Here is a 21,818-nt window from a genome sequence, read left to right on the forward strand (position 1 = left end):
GCTACCTCAAAGACCCCTTCACCCAGCCGGGCCTTTATCACGTCGGGGTCACCACTTGTAGCGTTCTTCTGTGGGCTGCTCTCCTCAGGAGGTCCCGAATACTAGGGCTCAGACCCGTCTCATCTGCCCTCCCAGGACAGGGACACGCAGAGACGGACACATTGCATCTAGCTCCAAATGCTGATTTATTGCTGCGTCACACAGCCTTATGTACCACACGCCACCTAGACACCCGACTGCCCCGGAACCCCGTGACCTCCCTAGCCCGCCCCCTCTCGCCCCTGTTTGGCTTTCCCAATTTTTGTCCCGCCTCCCTACCGCCCCGCTTCTGCTATCCTATAGATGGAGTCTTACTGAAATAGCGGCGATGCTCCCTGTGAAGCAGAAGTTAATCTGCAGAGACCTGGTTTGGAAGTGCTCTGGTTTGCCATCTTATGCAACTGGAGTTTCCCGCTGTGCTCGTGACGGCCAGCCAAGCAGTTCTGTTTCCTTAGCTGCAGAAGCATCTCTGTCCGTGAGATGAAGATGAGGGATCTGAGCCACAGTCAGCAGGCACTGACCTCCCTTGAGCCCCGTGCCAGAGCCTGCCCAAGAGCCCTGGGCAGGGGCACTCGGGTGAAACGCATCCGTTTGAAGGGAGCCCCGGTGCGCAGAGCGATGGAGCGCGGAGGCCGTGTGGAGCTCCTGGGTGAGGGAGTCAGGGGGAGCCTGGGTTCAGGAGAGAGTGGAGAGCTGTGTGTGTCAGGCTGTGCTTCTCGGGGTGCTTCGTGAGAGCGACAGGGCCGGCTGTGCTGGGCTGTGCGCGTGGGTGTCAGCCTGTGCCCAGAGCCCTGCCACGGGCAGGCTGGGAGGTGCGAGGTGCCAGCAGAGCAGGGCAGCGGGCTGAAGCAGGGTCCAAGTTATCACCAAGCGTGCCGGAGAGAAGAGCAGCTGGCCCCTTCTGAGGGCAGCGCTGGCACCTGTGTGGGCTGTGTGGGACTTGGCTTTTGGCATATTGGGCCAGAGTGGGTGTTTGCAGGTGGTGTGTGGCTCTGCTCACGGTCAGTCCTGCAGGCTAGCTGGCTTGGTCTGAGCCCTGGCACAGGTGACAGAGCTGGGAGGAAGCCTTTGGGTCCTGCCATGAGTTTCTCTGGCCGCTGCTGTGTTTCAGGGTAACACCCCGAGGGATGTGGCTGTGCTGGAGCGGGGAGGCTGTGCTGGCGGCAATGTCAGAGATGCCTGCAGTGGCCATTGTGTGCTTTCCCTGAGCTGCTGTTGCTGCTGTGAGATGAGGCCCTGCTAGCCAGGCGCCCTGGTGTGCCTGCCCCAGCAAAGGAGGGAAGAGCGGCTGGTTTCTGTGGCGCTGGGGCAGCAAGGAGCGGGTCAGAGATCCCTGCTGATGGCGTGCGCTGCTCCTGCGGGAGTGGGTGGGCGCTAGCGTCCCCGTCCCCTCTGCCTCCGTGTCCGCCATGGTGTTCCGAAGCCGCCTCCTCCCCTCTGTGTCCCTGCTGTCGCCATGGCGGTGTTGGGATGCCCTTGTTGCTACGGGAACGAGGGCAACAGTCCGGCTGAGAGCTGGGATCAAGTGGGTGAGTGTGCCTCGGTGTCCCCGCGGCGTGGGAAAGGTGAGGGATGCTGGTGAGCACCCCCGTGCTGACGTGGCTGCGTCTTGTCCCCTCTGAAAGAGGGAGGGCAGCCGTCGGTGCCGCTGAGCCCAGGCTGCTGAGGGTCGGGAGGAGGGGCTGGGGAGCGCAGCTGGGCAGAGACCCAGGGCTGTGGGGGAGCTCGCGGAGGGCTGACACCCCCTGTCCCACGCAGCGGTGTGGGGGCACCCCTTGTGTGAGAGGGGGGAGAGAGGCAGGGCTGCGCCTGGGCCAGGGCCACCTCGGGCCTGACAAAGCTCTCCTGGGAGCAGGTTGTGCTCCCCATCCTGTGGGATCCCTTCCCCTGCGACCAAGCTGCTTTTCTGGGGGAGGATTTGAGGGGTGAGGTGGCCTGTGGAGCAGAGTGGGGGCTCTGCTGCTGCCTGAGAGGCACCTGGGGGCGGCAGCGCTTTCCGTGTCAGGGCCTGGGAGCTGGAGCCCCTTCTTCCCCCGCAGAGCTGGACAGGGAGCAAGCTTTGCTCCCCAAAAGACAAACTGCCAAAACTTCTTCCTTTCTTCCCAAGGGATGCCCTTGTGACTGCATCCAGGCTGTGGGTTAAATGTGGAGGGGACAGAGGCTGCCTGCCTCGCGGCTGCTGCTGTTGCCCTCCTCATCTTGCACGTGGCCTTTTGCATGTTCTGGCTCAGCCTGTCAATGAGGGGTGAGATTATTTGTGCTTGCTCTGTCTATGAAATGCGGTGAAGGCTTATGATGAGAAGTGCAACAGCTGGCCCAGCTGGAAGGGACTGCAAAGCTGACTCACCGCGACTCCCCTTGCGTTTTAAACCCGTGGGTGATTTTCTGGGGAGCGGTTCCTGCGTACACCTAGGGAAAACAGCAAGGCTGGACTGCTCCAGGAGGGTGCAGATTTCTCAGACAATCTGATCCCCACAGGAGTCTTCCTGTGATTTCCAGGAACTTGGAATGGGCTCTTGACAGGAGCCCCTCAGGAGTGGTACGGCTTCGCTCACCTGCTGCTCTGGATTCAGCCATGCACAGTCAGCTCTGACCGCGCGTCTGGCTGCTGGCTGCTGCCCTGGGGATCCACTCATAGTCCTTTGGGTTCTGCTCTTCCCTTCCAAAGTCGCCAGCTGCGTGGGAGCTCTGATGCATTGTGACCCAAAATGAAATGTGGGCCAGATGCCCGGCCAAGAGTGAATAAAAAGGCAGAGCTGGTGCAAGTTGGGAAGGCAGGAGAGCAGAGGGAAATGCTGGGAGAAGAGACAGTCGTAGTGTAAGGCCTTAAGGCAGGAGCCATAGCTGTACATGACAGCATGTGGAGCTGTGGATCTCCAGCAGCCTCTTGGAAGGGAGCTTGGTCCACCTCAGTGTCAGCTGAGCGTCGGCGTTTGTTTAAAGAGCGAGCAGGAAGGTTTAACACCAGGCTCCTGGTCATTCTCTCAGCTGTGCTGGAGCTTTTGCACTGAATTGCAGGGTGACAGTGCCGCAGGGAGAAAGCACAGAGGAACTGGAATAAAAGGTGATAACAAAAGGGAAATCGTGCTGCTGTGGAGTGGGCCGTTGGCCTGGCAGGGCATGGTGGTCTGCGCTGGGTCCCCCTGGGGAATGCAACGCCTGGCTCCATCCAGACAGCCTAGCACCATTCCTCTGTAAGAGTTTCTCGGGTGCAACGTCCTGCGCGGCTCGTTGGCAAGCTTTGATAAATGAGCTTTGCCAGTTAGCAGCCTTGCAGATTCACCTCCGGAGCAGAGCCATCAGGTCTCCTTTTCAAGCGAGCTCCCCTGTGTCAGCATGAATCCCAGGAGAAGTTGTACATTAATGTCAATGAAAACCTGCCAGCTGCCAGCTGGGTATGAAGGTGTTGGCTGGGTAGCCCTTGGCTGACGGCAGAGCAGTGGGTGCCTCTGAGGCTAGTGATGGGCTCCGCACGGGATGCAGAGACAAGAGAAGAGGGTTGGTGGGATCCTACGTGGTCGCTGAGGCCACTTCTCTTGTCTGCCTTCCTGGGGTTGTGTGGATCCCTGGCCTTTGAGACAAAACTGCATCTGGTGCTGATGTTTGGGTGGTTTCAGGAGGCTCAGTGGCTGTGGTCTCTCTGGGGGAGCAGGCAGAGCTCTGCTGACAGGTTTTGCTTTGGTTGTCGTCTTCCAGAAACAGAAGTGAGTGCTTCAGTCCTTCAGGGGCTGTTGAGAAGCGCTACCTAACTCTTGGGAAAGAAGACTTTGGTGCTTTTGATCAACCGGTTTTGCAGAGCTGTTCTTCATGCTCTCAGCAGTATCGCCCAGCCACGTGGCTGCTGCGGTGGGATTTGAGCAGTCCTGGCTTCCTCTGCCCTTGAGCCTTTGTGCAAACCTGGCCACCCTTGTTGGGGAGCCAGCAGCGATAAAGTAGCTTCCCTTGGCGCGCGCTCCAGAAGAGAGACTGGAGGGGGAAATAACCTTCTCCTGAGGATGGGCATCCCTTGGGTGGGCAAAACCGGGTTATTGAGGTGAATCTATTAAAAGACACAGTGAGTGTTTCTTGTACACGAAGGAATCCATTTCCATTGCATATTCATTTTGCTTTCTGTCTAGCTGTAGTTATTTATCTTACAATGTCACTGCAGCGTTAATCTCGGGGAAACGTCTGTTGATCCTGTGTTCTCACAGTGCGTCTTCCTAAAGCTCAAAGCAGCTGCACTGTTGAGGCAAAGGGCGGTAGGTGTGGGGCAGTGGCGGTTGGCTGTTCCCTAAGGGATGGGGGGCCGATGTGGATAACATTGGTGCCAGGGCAGGGACCCCACCACGGGGGCCAGCCCAGCATCCAGGTGGGCAGATGAGGCTGCAAACCCTGCAGCTCCCAAATAGCATCTTCAGAGGAAGCCAGCTGAGGCAGCAGCTCCCAAGGGGAAGGTGAAACGGCAGCCAAGCTGTTCCGCCATCCACTTGCAGCCAGGACAGGCCAGCTCGGCATCCGAAGCAGCGAGACCTGCAGGAAGCACCTTGGAAAAATGCTCTGGGTCTCAAGCGCCAAGGGCTGGTGTTGCTCTGTCCACAGCAACTGAGATGATGTTCTTCAGGCAGCTTTCCTTCCGTGAGGCAAACAGACCAGCTAGTGGATGGTGATGAACTTAGGGGCAGCCAAGGTCTGGCTTTTGCTGAAGCTCTGAGCTGGGTCAGCCTTTTTGGAGGTGGCTTTATTGCGCAGTGTGCAGTGCGCTAAGGCCGTGGGGGTGCTGAGGCTGAGGGACTCCTTGGAAATGGCAGCTCCCATGACATTTTCCATCTCTGCTTCTCTTCTAGCTTGGTTCCGTGCTGCTGTTACTCTTTCAAGACAATGAAGAAAGGAGGACACACTCATCATCTCTGTGGGACAATGGAAGGTTTTGCCCCATCTCACCGGTGTGACCGTCTGCCTGCCATCCCAAACACCAAGGGCAAAGCTTCCTTGCAGAGCCGCAAGCCTGCCTGCCCTGTGTTTAAGCTCCATCCTCCGAGGATGGAGCTGATGCCAGGCCAGAGCATGGAGATGGTGCTGGAAGGCTTCTCCAGCACTCCCCAGGTGAGGTTGCCCCGAGGGCTGAGCCTTTCCCATCAGATCACCTGCGCTGGGACTTCTTCTGCAGCCCCTTGACATTTCCCTGAGAAAATGAGCAAGTGCTTTCAAGGAACTGTTGTAGTGGCACAAGCAAGCTGCCACCATGGCGGTACCAGTTGCTTTCCTTGCTGGCCACCATCAGTTGTTAAGGCTTTTTCATGTTTCTGTAGCTACCATAAACCCACCTTGCTGCTAGCAAAAGATGGGCAGAAGGAAGCATTACTAGCTCAGGGGCAAACGGCAGGTTACGAGGTGTCACGTGCTGAGGTGGAAGGGAAAGGCAGAGAAAAGATGCTACACTTTGACTAGGAGCACAGGCAGAAAGTAAAGAAAAATGCAAAAAAAAATGCAAAGCTTCTGGGGGAAGCAGCGAATAAAACAAAACACCGGTGAAGGGAGGGAGTGTCTGGGAACGACATTTTTTTCCTCTGTAGACAAAGATGGACAGAGGGCTGCTCTAGCTCTAAGTCCTGGAGGAGAAAAACAAGCACATTGTGCCAGCTCTGGTGATCACAGTGACGGTCCCCACGTGGGAAACTGTTCCCAGGGATCACTGTATTTGACAGCTTGACTTTTGTCAGTGTTTCCATAACTGCCTGCCCCAGTCTCGCAGCCAGCCCCGCTGTCCCAAGGGCAGCCAGGTCTTGCGGCACCCTTGGATGGCAGCTCAGAGAGGGAAATTTCAGCAGGATTGCTGGCTGTTCTCCTCCCAGGCCCCTTCTTTCCAGGGGAAATCCAGCTCCGCAGAGAAGCTGCCGGCTAACCCTGCTGCGCATTCCCTGCCTGCAGCATTCCTGGGCACAGATGTTTAAGGGAATGGGAACTAAATCTGCATTAAGCTCCTGCTGGTATGAGTGGTTTGAAGGTTGTTTGAAAGTGTTGCCTCAGTGGTAGCTTGAAGAAGACTTGATTACTCCCCTCGCTGACTGTGGTGAGACTGTCCCAGTGCAGCTCTGAGCCCACAGGTTTAGCTGAAGAGGAGACAAAGGTACCAGAAAGGAAATAAAGTGCTCAGGGCACTGGTGAGGGTGTCTTGCCTGGAAAGCTGAAAGGGCATCTGTGGGCACAGCTGTGGCTTTGTGGCTCCTGCAGTCAAAGCCAAGACTCTGGGAGTGGGCTTTCCACCTTCCTTGGGTCTTGAGAACTTAATACTCCTCAGGCTGGTCAGAAGCCCAACTCCCTGCCTTGCCCGTGCGACACAGATGATTTGGAAGGCTGTAGGCTCAGAGGAGGAGTTGGGTTGTGGTGGTGTACAAGAAGGAAGAGTGAGAAACGAAAGGAGGAATTGGAGAAGTGAAACCATGGGAAATGAGGAAAAAGTCTTGAATGTAAGAGCATCTGGCTTAAGCAGAGGCTTTTCTTGTGAAGGGCAAGACCTCTCTTTCCTGGGGTGCTTTAGGAGGGCAGAGTACACGAGTGATCCCCTCTTGACCTGAAAGCAGGCTGGCTCCTTGGGTTTTTCCATGGATCCTTTCCACTAAGCTTCCAAGGCAGGGTCTGCTGGCGTTGGCCCTTCCAGCACCTCCTTCCCTTCATATGGTTCTATATTTTTAATCAGCTCCAACAGCTCTCCGTACGTATTGTGCTTAGCAAGGGGGCACATCAAAGCAATAATCCTTTGTGGCAGGGATTATTACGGCTGTAGGCAGCAGGTGACTCACAGGTGCCTTTTGTGGACGTTGGGGTGTAGCATTATGGACACTGGCGTGCAGAATAAATAGGAAGCAGCATCAAAAGAAAAGGGGGCTCTTGAGGAGACCAGTGGCTGTCACTTCATGGCAGCAGTACGGTCCGTGGCTGGGTGATGGTAAATGCAGGGTGTGTTCTGGATGCCGTGCTAGCACCCGCCGGGTGACCTGCGACTCTTGCACACAGGTGGTGAAGGAGCGGCTGCTGTGTCACGCCATCGTGGGAAGGGAGGGAAGGAAGAGGCAGATAATGCACATGGACGTCACGTGCGAGTTCATTGCTCCCGTCCTGCAAATGTCCTCCAGGGCAATCACTTTCCGGGTGGAGAAGGTAAGTCTCGGGACTGCATCCTGGCATTTAATAGCGTGGCCGAGGCCTGAAAGCCTGTGGGGTGCGTGTGCTTGTGCTCAAGGAGGAAATGAAAGAGCTTCTCCAAGTCAGAGACGGGACTTTTTTTTAACTTCAGCCAAGTAAAACTGAGATGACAGCTGCTGCGCTGAAGGGGATCATGGCCACATCCAGAGAGACACAAGGTTCTGCAGTCAGTGTGAAGGGAGGTTCTTGAGGATCCTCCAAGGCATGGTGAAGTCTGAACAGCAGTCCTGTAGGGAAGCAGAGGAAAACTGAGATTGCTGTCAGCTCCTCAGGGTGATGAGCAAAACCTGTCATCTCTTGTCTCTCTTTGCCTTGTCTGACATTGGTATGGATGCTAGCTCTTCGCATTTCCCCAACACTCACCTTCTTCAAAGGACCTGCAGACGTCTTCAGCTGCAGCACTGAGAACAACCCAAAGCAGGTGCCCTTTAGTCTCTGGATCCCAACTCCTGCGTGAACTTTCCCTCTCCCATGAGGTGTCTGACAAAGATAAGATATTTCAGTGTTTAGTTTCTGTGTTTTCAGGTGTCTCCTCTGGTTCCCAGGCATCCTGAGAAGCACAAAATCCTGTGAGCTGGCAGATTTAATTAGAAGCTTTTCAGCTCTCCCTGATGTCTGCCTGTGGTGTGCTTGACGCCATGCGCTCCGATTTATGGAGGGCTATGGCACTGCAGCTGTTTGATATCAGCACGCACAGCACTAGTTTCCCAGACACTGTCTGGTTTCTATAAACCATGCAGGAAACCCAGAGCAATGCCCCCTGTAGCAGGGGCCTCAGGAGACAGGTTGCTACCGGGCAGCTGAGGTTTCTCGCTGACTGTGTGTGCGTGTAAATGTTCCAAACTAACCTCAGGCTACTGCAGGCTCTCCACTACAGGGTAAATCCTATTCCCTCCGCTGTCCCCACACGGGATGCTGCAGTTTCTGAACATGGAGAGCATCTCATAGTCTTAGAGGAAAAACTTTTGGAAGGATACAAACTAATGAAAATCGTAAATAGAGATGTATGCATGTCTGGGGTTGAAAAAGTTGCAATGCGTCAGAAAGGGAAGGAGGTCCATGGCCACTTGAACTTGATTTTTTCCCCTTGTCTTCTGTTTCTGTAGCAACCCAGTGATGTCCTTTGCCTTCAGTACAAGTCTCTTTCTTTAAAAAACGACTCCTCCCTGCCAGTCAGCCTTGTCCTGGCCTTAGAGCAACCCTTCTTCATCTGCGATGCGCACCGGCAGCCCCTCCCTGCAGATGTCCAGGTGAGCAGCCGTGGACCTTCCTGCTGGTGGGTGTTGGAGAGGGAGGAGTGTGGTGGCGCGTTTCTGGTGGGAGGCCCTCCAGTAGAGAAGTTGATACTTTAGAGTCAGCAGTAGACTGGCCTGAACTAAATCAGATTTGAGACGAGCTGCTGAAGGAAACAGAATATCATCTGAATTGGGGAAACACACCTGGCTCTAAGACATGGAGAGAAGGCAGCAGGCAACTAGGTCTGGGCAAGCTGGGTAGTAAAGGCGTCTCTTGGAAGCCGTCCCAGCTCTCCAGCCGCCATCCTCAGACCACTTCTGGAGCTGCTTGCTGTCTTGGAGGGCAGCTCTGCCTTCAGCCTGGTGCCTGCCCTGCTGTTAGTGGAAGGTGTGGGACGTGGACCCTGCTAAACACGTGTTGTTGTAGGCACGGCCACCACTTCTGTGCCGTGCTGGTGACTAGCCCCGGCAAGGGTGAGGACGCAGTGCTGTTGTGCTTGTGTTGAGTGTGAGGATAAAGAAGTTTTTCTAGAGTCAGGGGAAAAGGCCCTGGCTTGCCAGAGTGCTGCTTTGGTGATGTACTCAGCATACAGCTTTGGTGGGTTCCGAGTACAGTAGAACAATATTTCTTTCCCCCTTGTATCGCTATCGATGCAGAGCACAGAGATGTGAGCCTGAGGCAGTCTCAGAGAAGACTGCTGTGGTGCTTGCGGTCAGGTGCACACTGTCCAGAAAATGAAGCATGACCTGAAGCCCACGTAGGGGTCACACTTTGAGCATTGACACGTTTTATGCCCTCAGACCTTGGGACTTCATCAGCTGGTGGTGAATGCTTTTCATCTCCTTGCAGCCCATGAAGCTGGAGGTAGGGGAGGAGCTTCATCTCTTCATCGGCTTTAACCCTGCTTATGAAAAGGATTTGAATAGCCGGGTAGCAGAGAAGACTCTGAAGATACAGTTTCTAGAGCACCCGCATGTGGAGCTGGTCCCCGTTAGGGGAGAGGTCTACTTTCCCAGTCTCCGCATCCAGACCACGGCCCTGGACTTTGGCGGCATCTTGAATGACACCGAAGAGGAGCGTTACGTCGAGATGACCAGCTGCAGCCCGCTTCCTGTCCGGTACCACTGGATGCTCCTGCCAAACAGCCACGTGAGCCGGAGGAGGTATGTGCACCTCTGCCCTCTCCTTGAAGCTCTTCTTCCTGATGTCCTGCCTGTCCTTGGCAAAGACCAAGGCTGTTTGCCTGGGACCTGACAAACTGCTTTCCACTTTGCCTTGTGGAAATAACACCTGCCAGCTATGGTCAGGGGAGATGCTCAGCAAACAGGTGATCTTCACCAGTTTGATGCTGGGAAGGAGACAATGTTCTCCAGCCAAGCTGGGGCTGTAGGATACTACCAGCACGTTTTGCAGAGCCGTAAGCTAGAATCCTGCTTTATTTCTGGAGCTACAAAGCCATGCTTAGGCACTTGGACAAGCAGATGTATCATGTGGCCTCTTTTCCTTCCCTGCCAACTCTGTTTGTTGTCGTCTCGTACTAAGAAGCTACAACGGCACTGCCACCAGCACGCTGTGCTGCTGTCCCAGCCTCTTGCTGCTGTTTGGCTGTAGCCTCTGTACTGGTTCCCCTGGGAAGGAAAGCTGGCGTGGAAAGCTGCTTTCTCAGAGCTTGGTGGCCTGAGGCAAACAGCACCTTGGTGAAGTGAGTTTCCATCTGTTAACGTGCACGTCACCTTCACGAACCAGCTCTTGAGTGTTTCACAGCAAACGGCAGGTTCTGCTGTGGCTTCGGGTACAGCTGTAGATGTTGGCGGGAGGACTTGTCTGAGCATCCCTGGCGAGCAGGGCTGTCCAGCGCTGGCCTGTGGGTTCCAAGCCCAGGACCAGTCTTCCAGTTGCGCTGGAGCCCATCTCTCAACACATTGCTAGCAGTTCCTCCCGCTGTGGCCTCTCTGCACAGGGCAAACGTCTGGTCTGGACAGTTTTAATTACAGCAGCAAACGATGTTGCTGTAACGCTGTAGGAAACAAAGCCAAGTTTACCATTGGACATGGAAGTGCTGCTATTCCAAATACAAGAGATCACCACGAAACAGTTTTGTTGAGGGAACTGGGATCTGGCCCGGAGGAGACGAGCTGTTGGACCTGGAAATGAGCTGTTGCTCCGAGCAGGGCTTGGGGGAGAAGTCCTGGGAACTGGGGTAGCCCGTTCACAGCTGAGCCTTACCAAGTAACAACAAGTCTTCAGTGTGGCCCTTCTTGATGCAGGGCGCCTTCAAGAACAGACCCTAAAAGGCAGAGGGAGGTCTGCAAGAGCAGGTGGAGGGAGGTGGGCAGGGAAGGAGGAGCAGGGCTGTAAGCTCTGCTTGGTGGCCTCTGCCATCTCCTGCTGAATTAGACTAGGCTAGTTTAAGTACAAGCAGGCTCCATCCCTGCTCCGGCCTGATCGCACTTAGAGAACGCTACCAGCACTGCTGCTGGCTTGGACGGACCTACAGCTGTGGGTAATTGTCAAGGGAAATTTCAGGAGAAATATCCAGTAGAGCTGCAGATTCTCTCACTTAGGCCCTCTGGGTGTGGAAGGCACGGTCTGCAGGGGTGGGTGCTTTCAGGAGGGCACTGGGGGGTCTGTTGTAGCTCATCGCTGTCCAGATCTGCCCCTTTGTGTCTCAGTCTCACCTTTTTGCACAGTTCATGTGTCTTTTCTTGCTGCGCTTCTTACCTCCCCACAAGGCGTTCACCTCTGTCCTCTTCCACTTCTCCTTGCAACCAGTTACCAGCTGCCCGCACCAGCGCTATTCCAGCAGCGAGGCACGTCATCCCCGGGCAGCGTGGCGAGGATCAAGACTCAGAGCCCGGTGAGGATGAAGGAACTGAGGCAGCTGGGGGAGGCAGAGCCCCTCGCCTTGAGAGCAGAGGATGTAAGTAGGAATGTGTCTCTCTCCTGCATTTCCAGTGTGGCAAGCAGTTACGCAGCTCCCGCTCCCACGGGTGGCTCTCGATGCTGCTCACAGAGCAGCTTTGCACCCCTCCAAGCACATCCCACAACACTGCTGCAGCGACTGGTCACTGGAGAGGCTGTGCGGGACGTGTCATAGGATTGATGGAGGGCATTACCTCTGCTGCACCCATGGAGGGCATTATCCATCTTGTCTCTAATCGAGTGGTCAGCAGGAAATTTCTGCAGTAGATTTTGCTGTAGCGTCTTGAGAGAGAGCAGCATGCAAATCAGAGAGAGAGTGCAAAGCATCAGGAGTCAGAGGAGCTGGGCTGGAGTCTTCCTAGGGGCTCCTAGGGCTCTCACCTCCAAGTCTTTGTGTTTCTCTAAAGGCAGTAAAACCTGTTTCTAAAGGCAGCAGAGAGAATTTGTTGCTGCCAGGAGACCTCCAAAGTACTTCAGTGTAGTGTATTAATGAATGCCTTAATGAGTGAGCAAGGGAGAAAATTTTTCCCGTGGTTACTGTGCTGGAAAGTGGAATGGATGCAGGCTGAGATGAGGATGATTTTGCCTGTGTTTGAGGGAGAGGTCCCTCCAGCCATGTCTGTCCTTTTCTCCAAGCCACGGCTCCCCTTCTGCACCCATTTCAGTGCTCGACATCTTGATCTCTCCTCCCTCGCTTCCAGGTTTTCGACATCCTGCCGCTGCACGGTGTGCTGCAGCCAGGCGAGAGCCAGCGAGTCACCTTCACTTTCTTTGGCCACGCCAACATTGTTGCCCGCGCCATGGCGCTGTGCAGGGTGGAGGGAGGCCCGACCTACAAGATGGCGTTGAGTGGGGAGGCTTCGCTCATCAGCTACCACCTAGACGTCATGGAGATTGACTACGGGCTGCAGGTACCGTGCACTTCTCTTGGCAGAGGTCCTTGTCACGAAACCACCACCGGCGGGTTGCTGCCCACCTAGGTCCAGGGCTCTCTCCCCTTCCCAGCTACTTTTTGAGTGATACGTCCTGCATCCAGGCTGGGTTTTGATGGCCATCTCCACCCCTGCTCCCCCAAAACTGGCAGTTCCTCCTCTTCAAGGTCACTCATGCTGCCTCCTGGGGCAGGCAGGATCCCAGAGGTGATCTCCAGGGGGACATGCCCCAAGACATCCATCCACTGATCCGCTCCTAAAGCCTGAGGTCCAAGGAGATGCTCTCTTTCCATGCTCTTGATTAACCAACACAGTAAACCAGGGAGGAAGTGAACTTGGGCTTCCCGTCACTGTAGCTGGAGAGAATGTCCCACAATGATCCCTGCTTTGCTTCTTTTCAGCTCAAAACCCCCCAGATATTTCCAGCTGTTGGCCCTGTACATGTTGCACGTCCATCTCCCTTTGTCGCTGTCACTGCAAGCTCTGCAAATACTTGCGTGCGGGTGCCTGTTCTTCTGAAATGTCTTGGTGCCTCCTCCTTTCTTTCAGCCAGCTGTTAGATGACACCTTGAAGTGCAGAGGGCTGGCATCCTCTTTGGTTTCTTGATTACTGATCTGTCTATGGTTGGTATTGCCCCTCTGCATGCCGCCATCACTCTCTGTTCCTGTGCAGGGCTAAGAGCTACCCTGTGGCTGTGGGCTCCCCAGCCTGACCTGGGAGAGTCAAGTGCCCGTATCTTCTCTGCAGTCCCTGCTTCTCTCTTGCGTTGTGTTCATTTGCTCTCATCCCAATGCAAGCAGCAGGAGACTCCCAGCAGCAGGCTGGTGTGTGTAACTTCCCGCTCCTCTGCCCTCTCTTCAGCCGTTTCACAAAGTCGCGGAAGCAGAGCTCACCCTGCAGAACAGCGGCAAGGTGGGAATCACCTACGCGGTGCTAAGCCCCAGCACGGCCACTGCAGACAGCCCGCTGCCCGGCGTGCCCCTGGTTGTGCCCAGCACGGTGAGTAGCACAAGCGATGAACCCTGGGCCTGTCTCAGGCTGCCCAGGAGAGGGTGAGAGGGAAAAAAGGGAAAAAAGACAAGACCCACAGAAGCAGCCAGGAGAGACAGGGCTGTAAGCAATTGCTGCTGGGGGGCAGAGAGGGTCAAGCAGGTGCGGGCCTGAGAGAGTTCCTTAACGGCCGCTGCTGGCGGGTGGCCCTGCTGTCACACAGCACCCACCGGCGGGAGGCACGAGTGCGTGGGGAGCTCTCTGGCCCCCAGCTGCTGAGCTCTCTGCTCATGCTGGCGCTGGAGCCGGATGGCGCAGACTCTGCTGAGGGTCGCCTTCCCCCGGTTGTGTGATTGGACAGGACTTATTCCTGGTGCGAGCCTGCACAAACCCTGCCTGCCCCCTGCCAGCACTAAGCAGGGGAGACTGAAATACTTTCTTGTTTGGGCGTGAAGGTCCTTTGCCAGAAATGGTGACAGCCCCTGTACTGGTCCCTCACTGCTCCAGCTTTGCTGCTCTGCAGCAGCTTTGTGGGGCAGTGAGGGGGGCCAGGGAGGAGCGGGGCTGTGGAATAGCAAGGAGAGGAGTTTGCAGCACCCCACCATCCCAGCTTCTCCGTTCTGCGTGGGTGTCTTTGAGCTGAAGCAGTGTTCCTATCTATGTCCCTTTGTGCAATGGGAAGAGGAAGCCAAATGGCTTTCACATTTCCTCATGCCTGTCTCCGAAAAGGGCTGAGACGCTGATGCCCCCTTCCCGCGAGCTCCCGAAAGCACAGCTCTGCTTGGGCCCGGGCAGTGGTTGCTGTAGTTGCTTCATGGGCCCGGGCAGCTTGGCAGGGCTGGCTTTCGCTGCAGCTGTGTTGTGTGCTGCAGTAAGGGCACAGGAGACCAAGTGGCAGGATGTGTCCCGCTCAGCAGCTTCTCCCTGCAGCGTGGAGGGGAGCCGGGAGCTGAGGGTCCAGCCCAGTGTGCAGAGGGCGAGCTGCAAAAGCTGAGACCATGTCCTGTCACCTCGAGCAGTGGTGCTGTCTGCTTGTAGTTGCTCCTGACCTGGCTGGTGTCAGCCCAGCCCGGGACTCCGACAGCCCTTCTGGAAGCCCAGAGAGGAGGTGGCCTTCCTGGCAGCACCTTCTTCCCTGGATCTCCTCCTGCACTGGGCTCCTGCTTCTCCAGAGATGTACGTTTGCAGATCACTGTGAGTCTGGAGAGACTCGAGCACCCTGGGTGCAACCACACAGGCAGGAGACGTTTGGTTGGGATCTGTGAATACGTCGGCGCTCAACACCAGCCTGGGCACCACTGACGTGCTGGGACAGGAGCTGCCGGCCCGTCTGAGAGTGCGGGCACTTCCCTCATCTTGCGTAGCGGCTGGCAAAAGAGCCTTTCTTCCCTCAGCTTGGCTCTGGCTGGCAGAGGGCACACCTCGTGAGCAGAAGAGCTGTGCTCACGCTGAGCAAAGGGCAGGCAGTGCTGTGGGAATGCAGCCTTAGGAGCCCTCTGAAGGACACAGTGCATCCTGGTGCAGGAGATGTGAGCTTTGGGACAGAAGAAGGCCAGAAGGCCATGTTGTCTGACCCTTTCTCAGCCTGGAGAACATGCCTTCTCTTGGCAGCATGTCTATCGTCTGAGCCATCCCTCCACCAAAGCCTCTTTGGTGCATTCCCTCCCTCTTCTCCCGCGCTCTGCAGGGTTACGTTGGACCTGGCACGCGGAAAGTTCTCAAAGTCTATTACCTGCCGGGAGTGCCTGGAGGCTTCTGCAGGACTTTCCAGATCCGAGTGGCTCACCTGGAGCCAGAAGAAATTTCCCTGAAAGGAGAGGGGAGCTTTCCCAGGATCTGCTTGGACCTGCCCAGGAACGTCAAAGGTAAGCACTGCCCGTCTGCTCCCCAGGAAGGCCCTGGGGTTTTTTTCCCCCATGTTATATGTCCCTAGGGCATCTTGCTTGAGGAATGTGTTTCTGGGAGAGGCCAGTGTTAGGGGAATGGGGCTTCCCAGCTTGAATGGGAATGGTGCTGTGCCCACACTTGTATTTGTGGATGTTCTCTTCCTTCAGGAAATGAAAAATATGAGAAGCTGCTCAAAGAGGCGAAAGAAAAGGTGGAAAAAGACAGCCAGAGGGACGAAGCAGTTGTTCTGAGGGAGGCTGCGGCAGCGGAGCCACCCATGGACAACTCGCAGAGTCTGGTGAGGAACAACTGCTTCCCTCTTTGGCACAGGGTGCTCCCCCTGTGTCCTTTGGGCCCCTTGCACCCCACAGCAGGCTTCCTGGGGTCCTGCTGGCACTTGGGACCTCCCTGCCCACACCTGCCCATGGTCATGCATCAACTCAGCATTGCCCATGGGCTGCCCACCTCGGGGCATTGTCCCTCCCATAGATGCACCAGCTTCCTGACTGCCCCAGGGAGGGATCCTGAAGACCCTGCTCAAGGCATCGAATTGATGGTTCTTTGTGCTGGCGCTGCAGGTCATGGCTGGGGTGTCTGTGGCTCACAACAATCGGGACAATCTGTTTAACAGGGCCTGCAGCATGACAGGACAAGGGGTCATTGTTTTTAACTACAAGAGGCCAGATTCACACCAGGAATAAGGAGAATTTTTTTTTATGATGAGAGTGTTGAAGCAGTGGCCCAGGTTGCCCAGAGAGGTGGTGGATGCCCCATCCCTGGAGACGTTCAAGGTCAGGCTGGACAGGGCTCTGAGCAAGCTGATCTGGTTGGAGATGTCCCTGCTCGCTGCAGGGGGTTGGACTGGATGATTTCTGAAGTTCCTTTCCAACCCAAACCATTCCAGGATTCTAGGATTCTCTGAACCCAAGCCCTGCCAGGTTTACAGAGTTAATCGCAGCAGCCTGACTTGTGCCCTGGGGTTGTGCTGTCGGTGCTCAGCTCCAAGTGGCACCGGCCCAACAAAAGGTTCCCTTTTCAAAAGAGCTTTTGTCCAAGCTGCTTTGGCACCGGCTGTGCGTAGGCACTCGGAGCACTGGAAGGTTCCTGGCTTGTCCGTCTGCCTCTCTGACGAGATCAGCTTTTGTAACAGTGACGGGCAGGCGAAGGCGCTGGAGTTCATTTCCCTAGAGATAAGGTCCTGGCTAAGAGAGCAGGAGGTGTCACAGACACTGAGCAGTGAGCCAGGAGGACCCCATCACCCCTCTCCACAAGAGCAGGCTGGGATCCTGTTTCAGAGACAGGGTTGTGCCTTGGGAAGGACCTTTGCTAACCAGCCACTGTCTTTCCTTGTCATCAGTTGGACACTCGGCTGCAGATGCAGATGGAGCAGATGCTGGTAGAGGAACACGCCCTGGCACAGCAGAAAGCTCTTGCCTCCCATCCCCCGGAGGAGACAGCCTTTGACCAGCCTTCTCGTCAGAGCCTTCTCAAGTCAGTGGGGACTCTCATAGCCTATCTCCAGGCACCCCGAGGGTAACAGCCAGAGGCGCAGCCCTGCTGCTGCTGTTTTGGGGACAGATCTGGTTGCAGAGCGGTGGGGGCAAATCCTATTTCAGGGTCCTGAAGCAAGTTCAGGCTTGGGCTGTACCCCTGGCTCAGCAGTTCCACGGAGACCAGTGGAGGTCCAGTGAACTTGTCTGCAGTGGCTTTTCATAGCACACGAGCGGTGACCAGTATCCATTTTAAAGTAACTTTATTTTAAGGTCCCTTTGCTAGTTGAGGAAGCCTAGAACCTACACTCCCTGGGACTTGCCAAAGTCTTACTACCAGATAGTCAGGCCTTGGGATTCACTGACTAGAGCTGAGTTTCTACAGCAGTGGACACAGAAATACCCACATTTTTTGCATCGTCCACCCACTTGGAAACGTAGCCAGGCTGTGGTTTAAGAACTGTCCTTACTCGTCCTTTCAGGGCTCAGCTGCCCGAGTACATCCTGGACCTTGGCTCCGTCATTCCTGGTGACATCCACACGCACAGCGTGAAGATCACCAACACTGGCCACTTCCCTGTGTCCTTCCACGCCGATGGACAGGTCCTGCGTGACACAGGTAACCAGTGCTGGAGAGACTTCTCGTGGGCTTGAAGGAGCCTTGTCTGACAAAGTAGCTTCAGCTGCTGGCCATGGGGAGTTTTTTGAGTGCTTCTTTGTCTAGTTCTTCCTCCTTGCGACCCTCTCTACCTGCTGCTTTGGAGCCTGACTTCTCCTGGCCAGCAGGACCCAGAGACCTGGCCTGCCTGTGACTGCCCTAACACTTCCCTGGGGGCTAGATGGGCTGATCAGCGTGGTCACCTCTCAGCAACCTCTGCTCTTGACTGCCAGGAGTGTCATCTGAGTTTCTTTGTGCACTCTGGGCTTGTGTTACAAGCAGACGGACTCTTTGGGGTTTGGAAGTGCATTGCTTAGAGTTCATAAAGATGTCACGCTTGTGTTCAGCCTTTATTGAGAACGTGGCCTGTGAGGTCCTGTGTTGTATGGAAACAGGCTTCTGAAGCAGGCCTTTGAGGTAAGGCTGCACTGCCATCAAACGGTGTCTCGCTGTGTCTGAGGGGTGGTCAGGTGTCTCCTCTAAGTTGTTTTCCAGGGAGCACCATGGCATGGAGGGATCTTAGTTGGAAATTCCCCTTTGGAGAGGTCTGTGCATCCTTCCGTGGGATGCCTGAAGAAGAAATTGCTGGAGGTCCTGAAATGATAGATTTCCTTTTTACCGTGTGGACCTTGGATTCTGGCTGTGAAAACCCTTTGTCCGTGTGTGGTGAGAAGGGAGAAAGAGTGGCAGGCTTCTCCGGAGAAGCCAAGGGGTCCTTCAGAGAGCCAGCAGCCAGGACACTCGTATGGCCTTAACACGCTTGTGACACATTGATGTGGGTTGTGCCTCTCAGCTGCTTTATTTTCATCTGTTCAAGGTTTCAGTGTGGAGCCTGCCCGTGTGAAACGTCTGCCCTGCTGGGAGACAGAGACTTTTGAGGTGCGCTTCGACCCACAAAGTGCCAAGCTGCCGCTGGGAGAGGTGGACGTGCTCCTGCCCATCAAGGTACCGCATGCTTCCTCACCTCCCTCACCACCTTTCAGGGCAGGTGGCAGCTTGGGACAGCAGCAGATGTCACCTGGGCTTTCAGCGGGATGCTCTGTCCTTCACTAGCTAACAGGGGGCCCCACATTTCATGTCCGTCTCCGTGCCAACGTTGCTGTGCCGTCCCTCTGCCTCTCCAAGGATACAGTGGAGTTCTCCACTGTCCAGTGCGGACAGTGCCAGGAAGAAACCATCCAGCTCCACAATCCACTCCAGGTCCCCTGCAAATGGTTCACCACCAGGAGTGAGCCTGTTAAGAAGGTAAAGCACAGACTCCGTGGAACGCGTAACGTCGTGGTTGGGCTTTCTTTGCCCCTCTTGCCCTTTCTGCGCCTGTGGCTGCCTGAGCCCTTGGGCTACAGCCCACCTGAGGAAGCTTTAGAGGTACAGAGCAAATCTGTTTTGCCTGCACCTGTTCACTAGCTGATGCTTCACTTCTTTGCCAGCTTCACCCATTGCTCCTCTTCTGACAGTGCATCTGCGCACCCTGCCTGCACATTTTCCCTCCAGTTCTAGGCCAGTGGTGGCTGTGGCTGGTTTGGACGTGGGTGCTCGCAGCACCATGACAGTATCTCAGAGCACTGCAGGAACCGAGAGTCTGTCCTCACAGACCAAGGAGACCTCACACGATTGGTTTCTGTGCTCAGGTGGACAAACGTTTGTCGGTGCGCATGCATCGGAAGCTGCTCCAGGAGTTGAAGGCCAAGCCCTGTGTCTTCGAGGTGCTGCCCCCAGCTGGAGTCCTCGCTCCAGGACAGCGATGCCACGTGCAAGTCAGGTTTTCACCTGTGGAAGAGGTGAGATTGGCGAGGCAGAAACACCTGATAGACCAATTTAGGTCCATCTGATAAACAAATATGCGGTTCCCCTGCACACCAGGACTCATCCTGCTCACTCACCCCCAGGAGGTCTGTCAGGGCAGTGTGGTAACGAGAGCCCAGCGTGGGGAGGAGGAGATGAGGTCTACCTCCGCATGGAGCTTTCTGCAAGCCCCGTCCCCACTGTGCCTCGGTTTCCCTTGCAGCACAGCCTTCTGAGAGGGGCTTTGAAATCCCCATGGGGAGCTTGCACAGCGAGCATCAGGGCACTGCAGTGTGGCTACCTGTGGGTGCATGATGGGGAACTCTGCCTCTTTCCCATCATCTTCCCCCTTGCCAGGACGTATTTGCAGGCTGCATTGCCCTGGTGCAGAGCACGTGGCGTGCTCACAGGGGATAACGCTGGAAGGGCCCATCGAGGCTAATCCCGCTGCTGGTACCAGCAGACAAAACAGCCGCCAGACACCCTCCTGGGCACGGCAGGACAGTCACCTGCAGTGCTGTGCTGCCAGCAGTCCCCATGGCCCTGGCCCAGCCTGTCTGCATGTTCCCAGGCAGTCTGACCTTGGGGAAGGCTTGAATGGGAGGCCCTGTCACCTGGGGCTTCATGGAGGAGCTTTCTGTGCTTCTCTCTTTGCAGAAATCCTACAGAAGCAAGGTGAAGATTAACATTTGCCAGAGCAGCCAGCAGCTCGAGCTGCAGATGTCGGGGCATGGGCTGCAGCCACAGCTGGAGTTCAGCCCCTCGGTGCTGGAGCTGGGACCATCGCTGCCGTGCAGCCGCGGGGCAGAGGGGACAGTGGTGGTGAAGAACCCGTGCGATTTCCCCATCGAGTTTTACTCCCTGGAGTTCGACCAGCAGTACCTTGCTGAGGAGCAGGTGAGAGGGAAGGTCTGGTCCCATGGGCACACTCCCGTCGCTTCCTAGCGCTCCAGCCTTCCCAGGCTCGTGCCAGGGGGGTGGAGGCAGTCCCCAGGGCAAAGCCTGGTGGCATTTCAGGGTTGGCCACCTCTGCTGGCAGGTGTGTAGGGGCTTGGATAGTCCGTGCCGTTGGGAGGAAGGAATGAGGGAGAAGATGGGTTGGCTGGGGAGTCTATTCGTGTGATGAAGGTCAAGAATCACATCCCACCTACGTTTTTTTTTCCCTATGCACACAGATCCTGCGGACGCTGAAGGATTACGATCGCCACAACACCTTGTTGCTGCCACCACGTGCCCCGGGTGAGAAGCTGCCCCCAGAGGTGCTGGAGTACTATGAGGACCAGAAGAGGCTGGAAGAGGAGCAGGCACAGTCCAGGACTGGGGAACCAGCAGGCCAGGACAATGGTGAGGGATTGGCATTGGCTCTCCTGAGTGTGGCCACAGCAGGGAGCTCAGCCCACACACCCTGAGCTCCCCATGACCTCGTTGTCCATGGAAAGCCCATGCTTTTAGCAGCTTCCCATTCCCTAGCTTGGTGGAGGAATTTCCAGGTGGAAATCTGTGGCTTGTAACACGCATCCTCTGCCAGCCCTGAGTGCAGCCAAAGCAAGCTCGTATCTGCCTGCCGTGGACTGGGGCAGTAGTCAGGATGTCCCCTTGTGTCCCTCATCCACAAAGAGTAGGATGGGATGAGTTCTTCAGACAGTCGGACCAGGTCTAATACCACTGGCTATGTCCGATTTGTTTCTTCCCAGCAACAAAAGCACAAGCTCAAAATTCCCCTGAGGGCAGCCAGAGCCTGGACAGACTTCCCTGTGCCTTGGGAGTCTCCCTCCTTGGGCAATTTTGTGTCTTTTGCATGTGGCTGTGCAAAGTGTCAAATGGCAAAGAGCAGATGCCTGAGCATGTTCACTCTCTTCTTCCCTCCCTGTGTCCTTCCTGCTGAGCAAACTTTGAAAGTGTCCGGTCTCTGTCAGCTCAAGGAGGGAAGCACTCTGCTGGGATCATTCACACCATCTCATCCCACAGCTCGGTCATTCCCTCCTCCATTTTTGATGAAAGCCAGTCCAACAAGGTGGACTCTAAAGCTGAATGTGGAGAAGAGGAGGAGGAAGGCGTTGAGAAAAGATGCGGGACAGATAACAACCCTAAGCTCGTCACCTGGTTTATGTCCATTGTGGCAAAGGGGTCTCAGTGGAGGACTTGAGTGTCAGCTCCATCACTTCCCTGCAGCCTGGGGCCACCTTCATTCCTGTAGGCCCGGAATGCGCTCTTCTCTGGGAAGTCTGCAGGATCCCGGGAGGAGTCTGGGGCAGGGACAAGGGAGAGGCCAGGGAGGTTTTCCCCAGCTTTGCCACATGAGCATGTTTGCCCCCAGGAGCTGCTGGGATCAGGATGATGCTGTTCCCTTTGCTAGGCAGGGCAGGGCAGGGCGCTCGCTGTCCTACGTGGCATTGCAAGCTGAGTTGTCTTTTGGTGACCTCCTGAGGTCAAAGGTGGGAACTCTTTGTAAATGCTGTTCTGGTGAATTCAGAGCCCGGCCAGATGTCCTGCTAGTAATATTCCTCAAGCATCCGGCTTTTGGATAATGGCTTGATCCTCAGCTTGCGATCTGCCTTGGGACTGAGTAAGATGCCTGGTTCTGCCTGTGTCCCCTTACTCAGCAGGACCTGAGACCAATCTCCCATGACGACAGTTCATGAAAGATTTGGCCCAGGCCTTTCAGGCATTGCTGGCTGCTTGCTTTGTTCTCT

The 21,818-nt window shown here is 55.7% G+C and overlaps 1 protein-coding gene across 1 annotated transcript in view; it reads left to right on the top strand.

Moving 5' to 3' along the window:
* The first annotated feature begins 1,495 nt into the window (after window positions 1-1,495).
* The window catches only part of LOC147600358 (axonemal central pair apparatus protein HYDIN-like), a 39,504-nt gene continuing 19,181 nt past the window's right edge, over window positions 1,496-21,818 (top strand). The window contains exons 1-19 of the mRNA XM_086751248.1: window positions 1,496-1,568; window positions 4,621-4,684; window positions 4,866-5,124; window positions 7,036-7,179; window positions 8,331-8,474; window positions 9,310-9,623; window positions 11,233-11,380; window positions 12,084-12,293; window positions 13,177-13,314; window positions 14,993-15,170; window positions 15,360-15,490; window positions 16,550-16,683; window positions 17,165-17,301; window positions 18,158-18,285; window positions 18,394-18,585; window positions 18,972-19,121; window positions 19,783-20,022; window positions 20,301-20,469; window positions 21,012-21,197. Of these exons, the coding sequence (XP_086607374.1) occupies window positions 1,496-1,568; window positions 4,621-4,684; window positions 4,866-5,124; window positions 7,036-7,179; window positions 8,331-8,474; window positions 9,310-9,623; window positions 11,233-11,380; window positions 12,084-12,293; window positions 13,177-13,314; window positions 14,993-15,170; window positions 15,360-15,490; window positions 16,550-16,683; window positions 17,165-17,301; window positions 18,158-18,285; window positions 18,394-18,585; window positions 18,972-19,121; window positions 19,783-20,022; window positions 20,301-20,469; window positions 21,012-21,197 (3,139 nt within the window). The remainder of the gene's footprint in view (window positions 1,569-4,620; window positions 4,685-4,865; window positions 5,125-7,035; window positions 7,180-8,330; window positions 8,475-9,309; window positions 9,624-11,232; window positions 11,381-12,083; window positions 12,294-13,176; window positions 13,315-14,992; window positions 15,171-15,359; window positions 15,491-16,549; window positions 16,684-17,164; window positions 17,302-18,157; window positions 18,286-18,393; window positions 18,586-18,971; window positions 19,122-19,782; window positions 20,023-20,300; window positions 20,470-21,011; window positions 21,198-21,818) is intronic.

Source organism: Chlamydotis macqueenii, chromosome 6, assembly GCF_036417535.1.
Source record: "Chlamydotis macqueenii isolate bChlMac1 chromosome 6, bChlMac1.mat, whole genome shotgun sequence".
NCBI lineage: Eukaryota > Metazoa > Chordata > Aves > Otidiformes > Otididae > Chlamydotis > Chlamydotis macqueenii.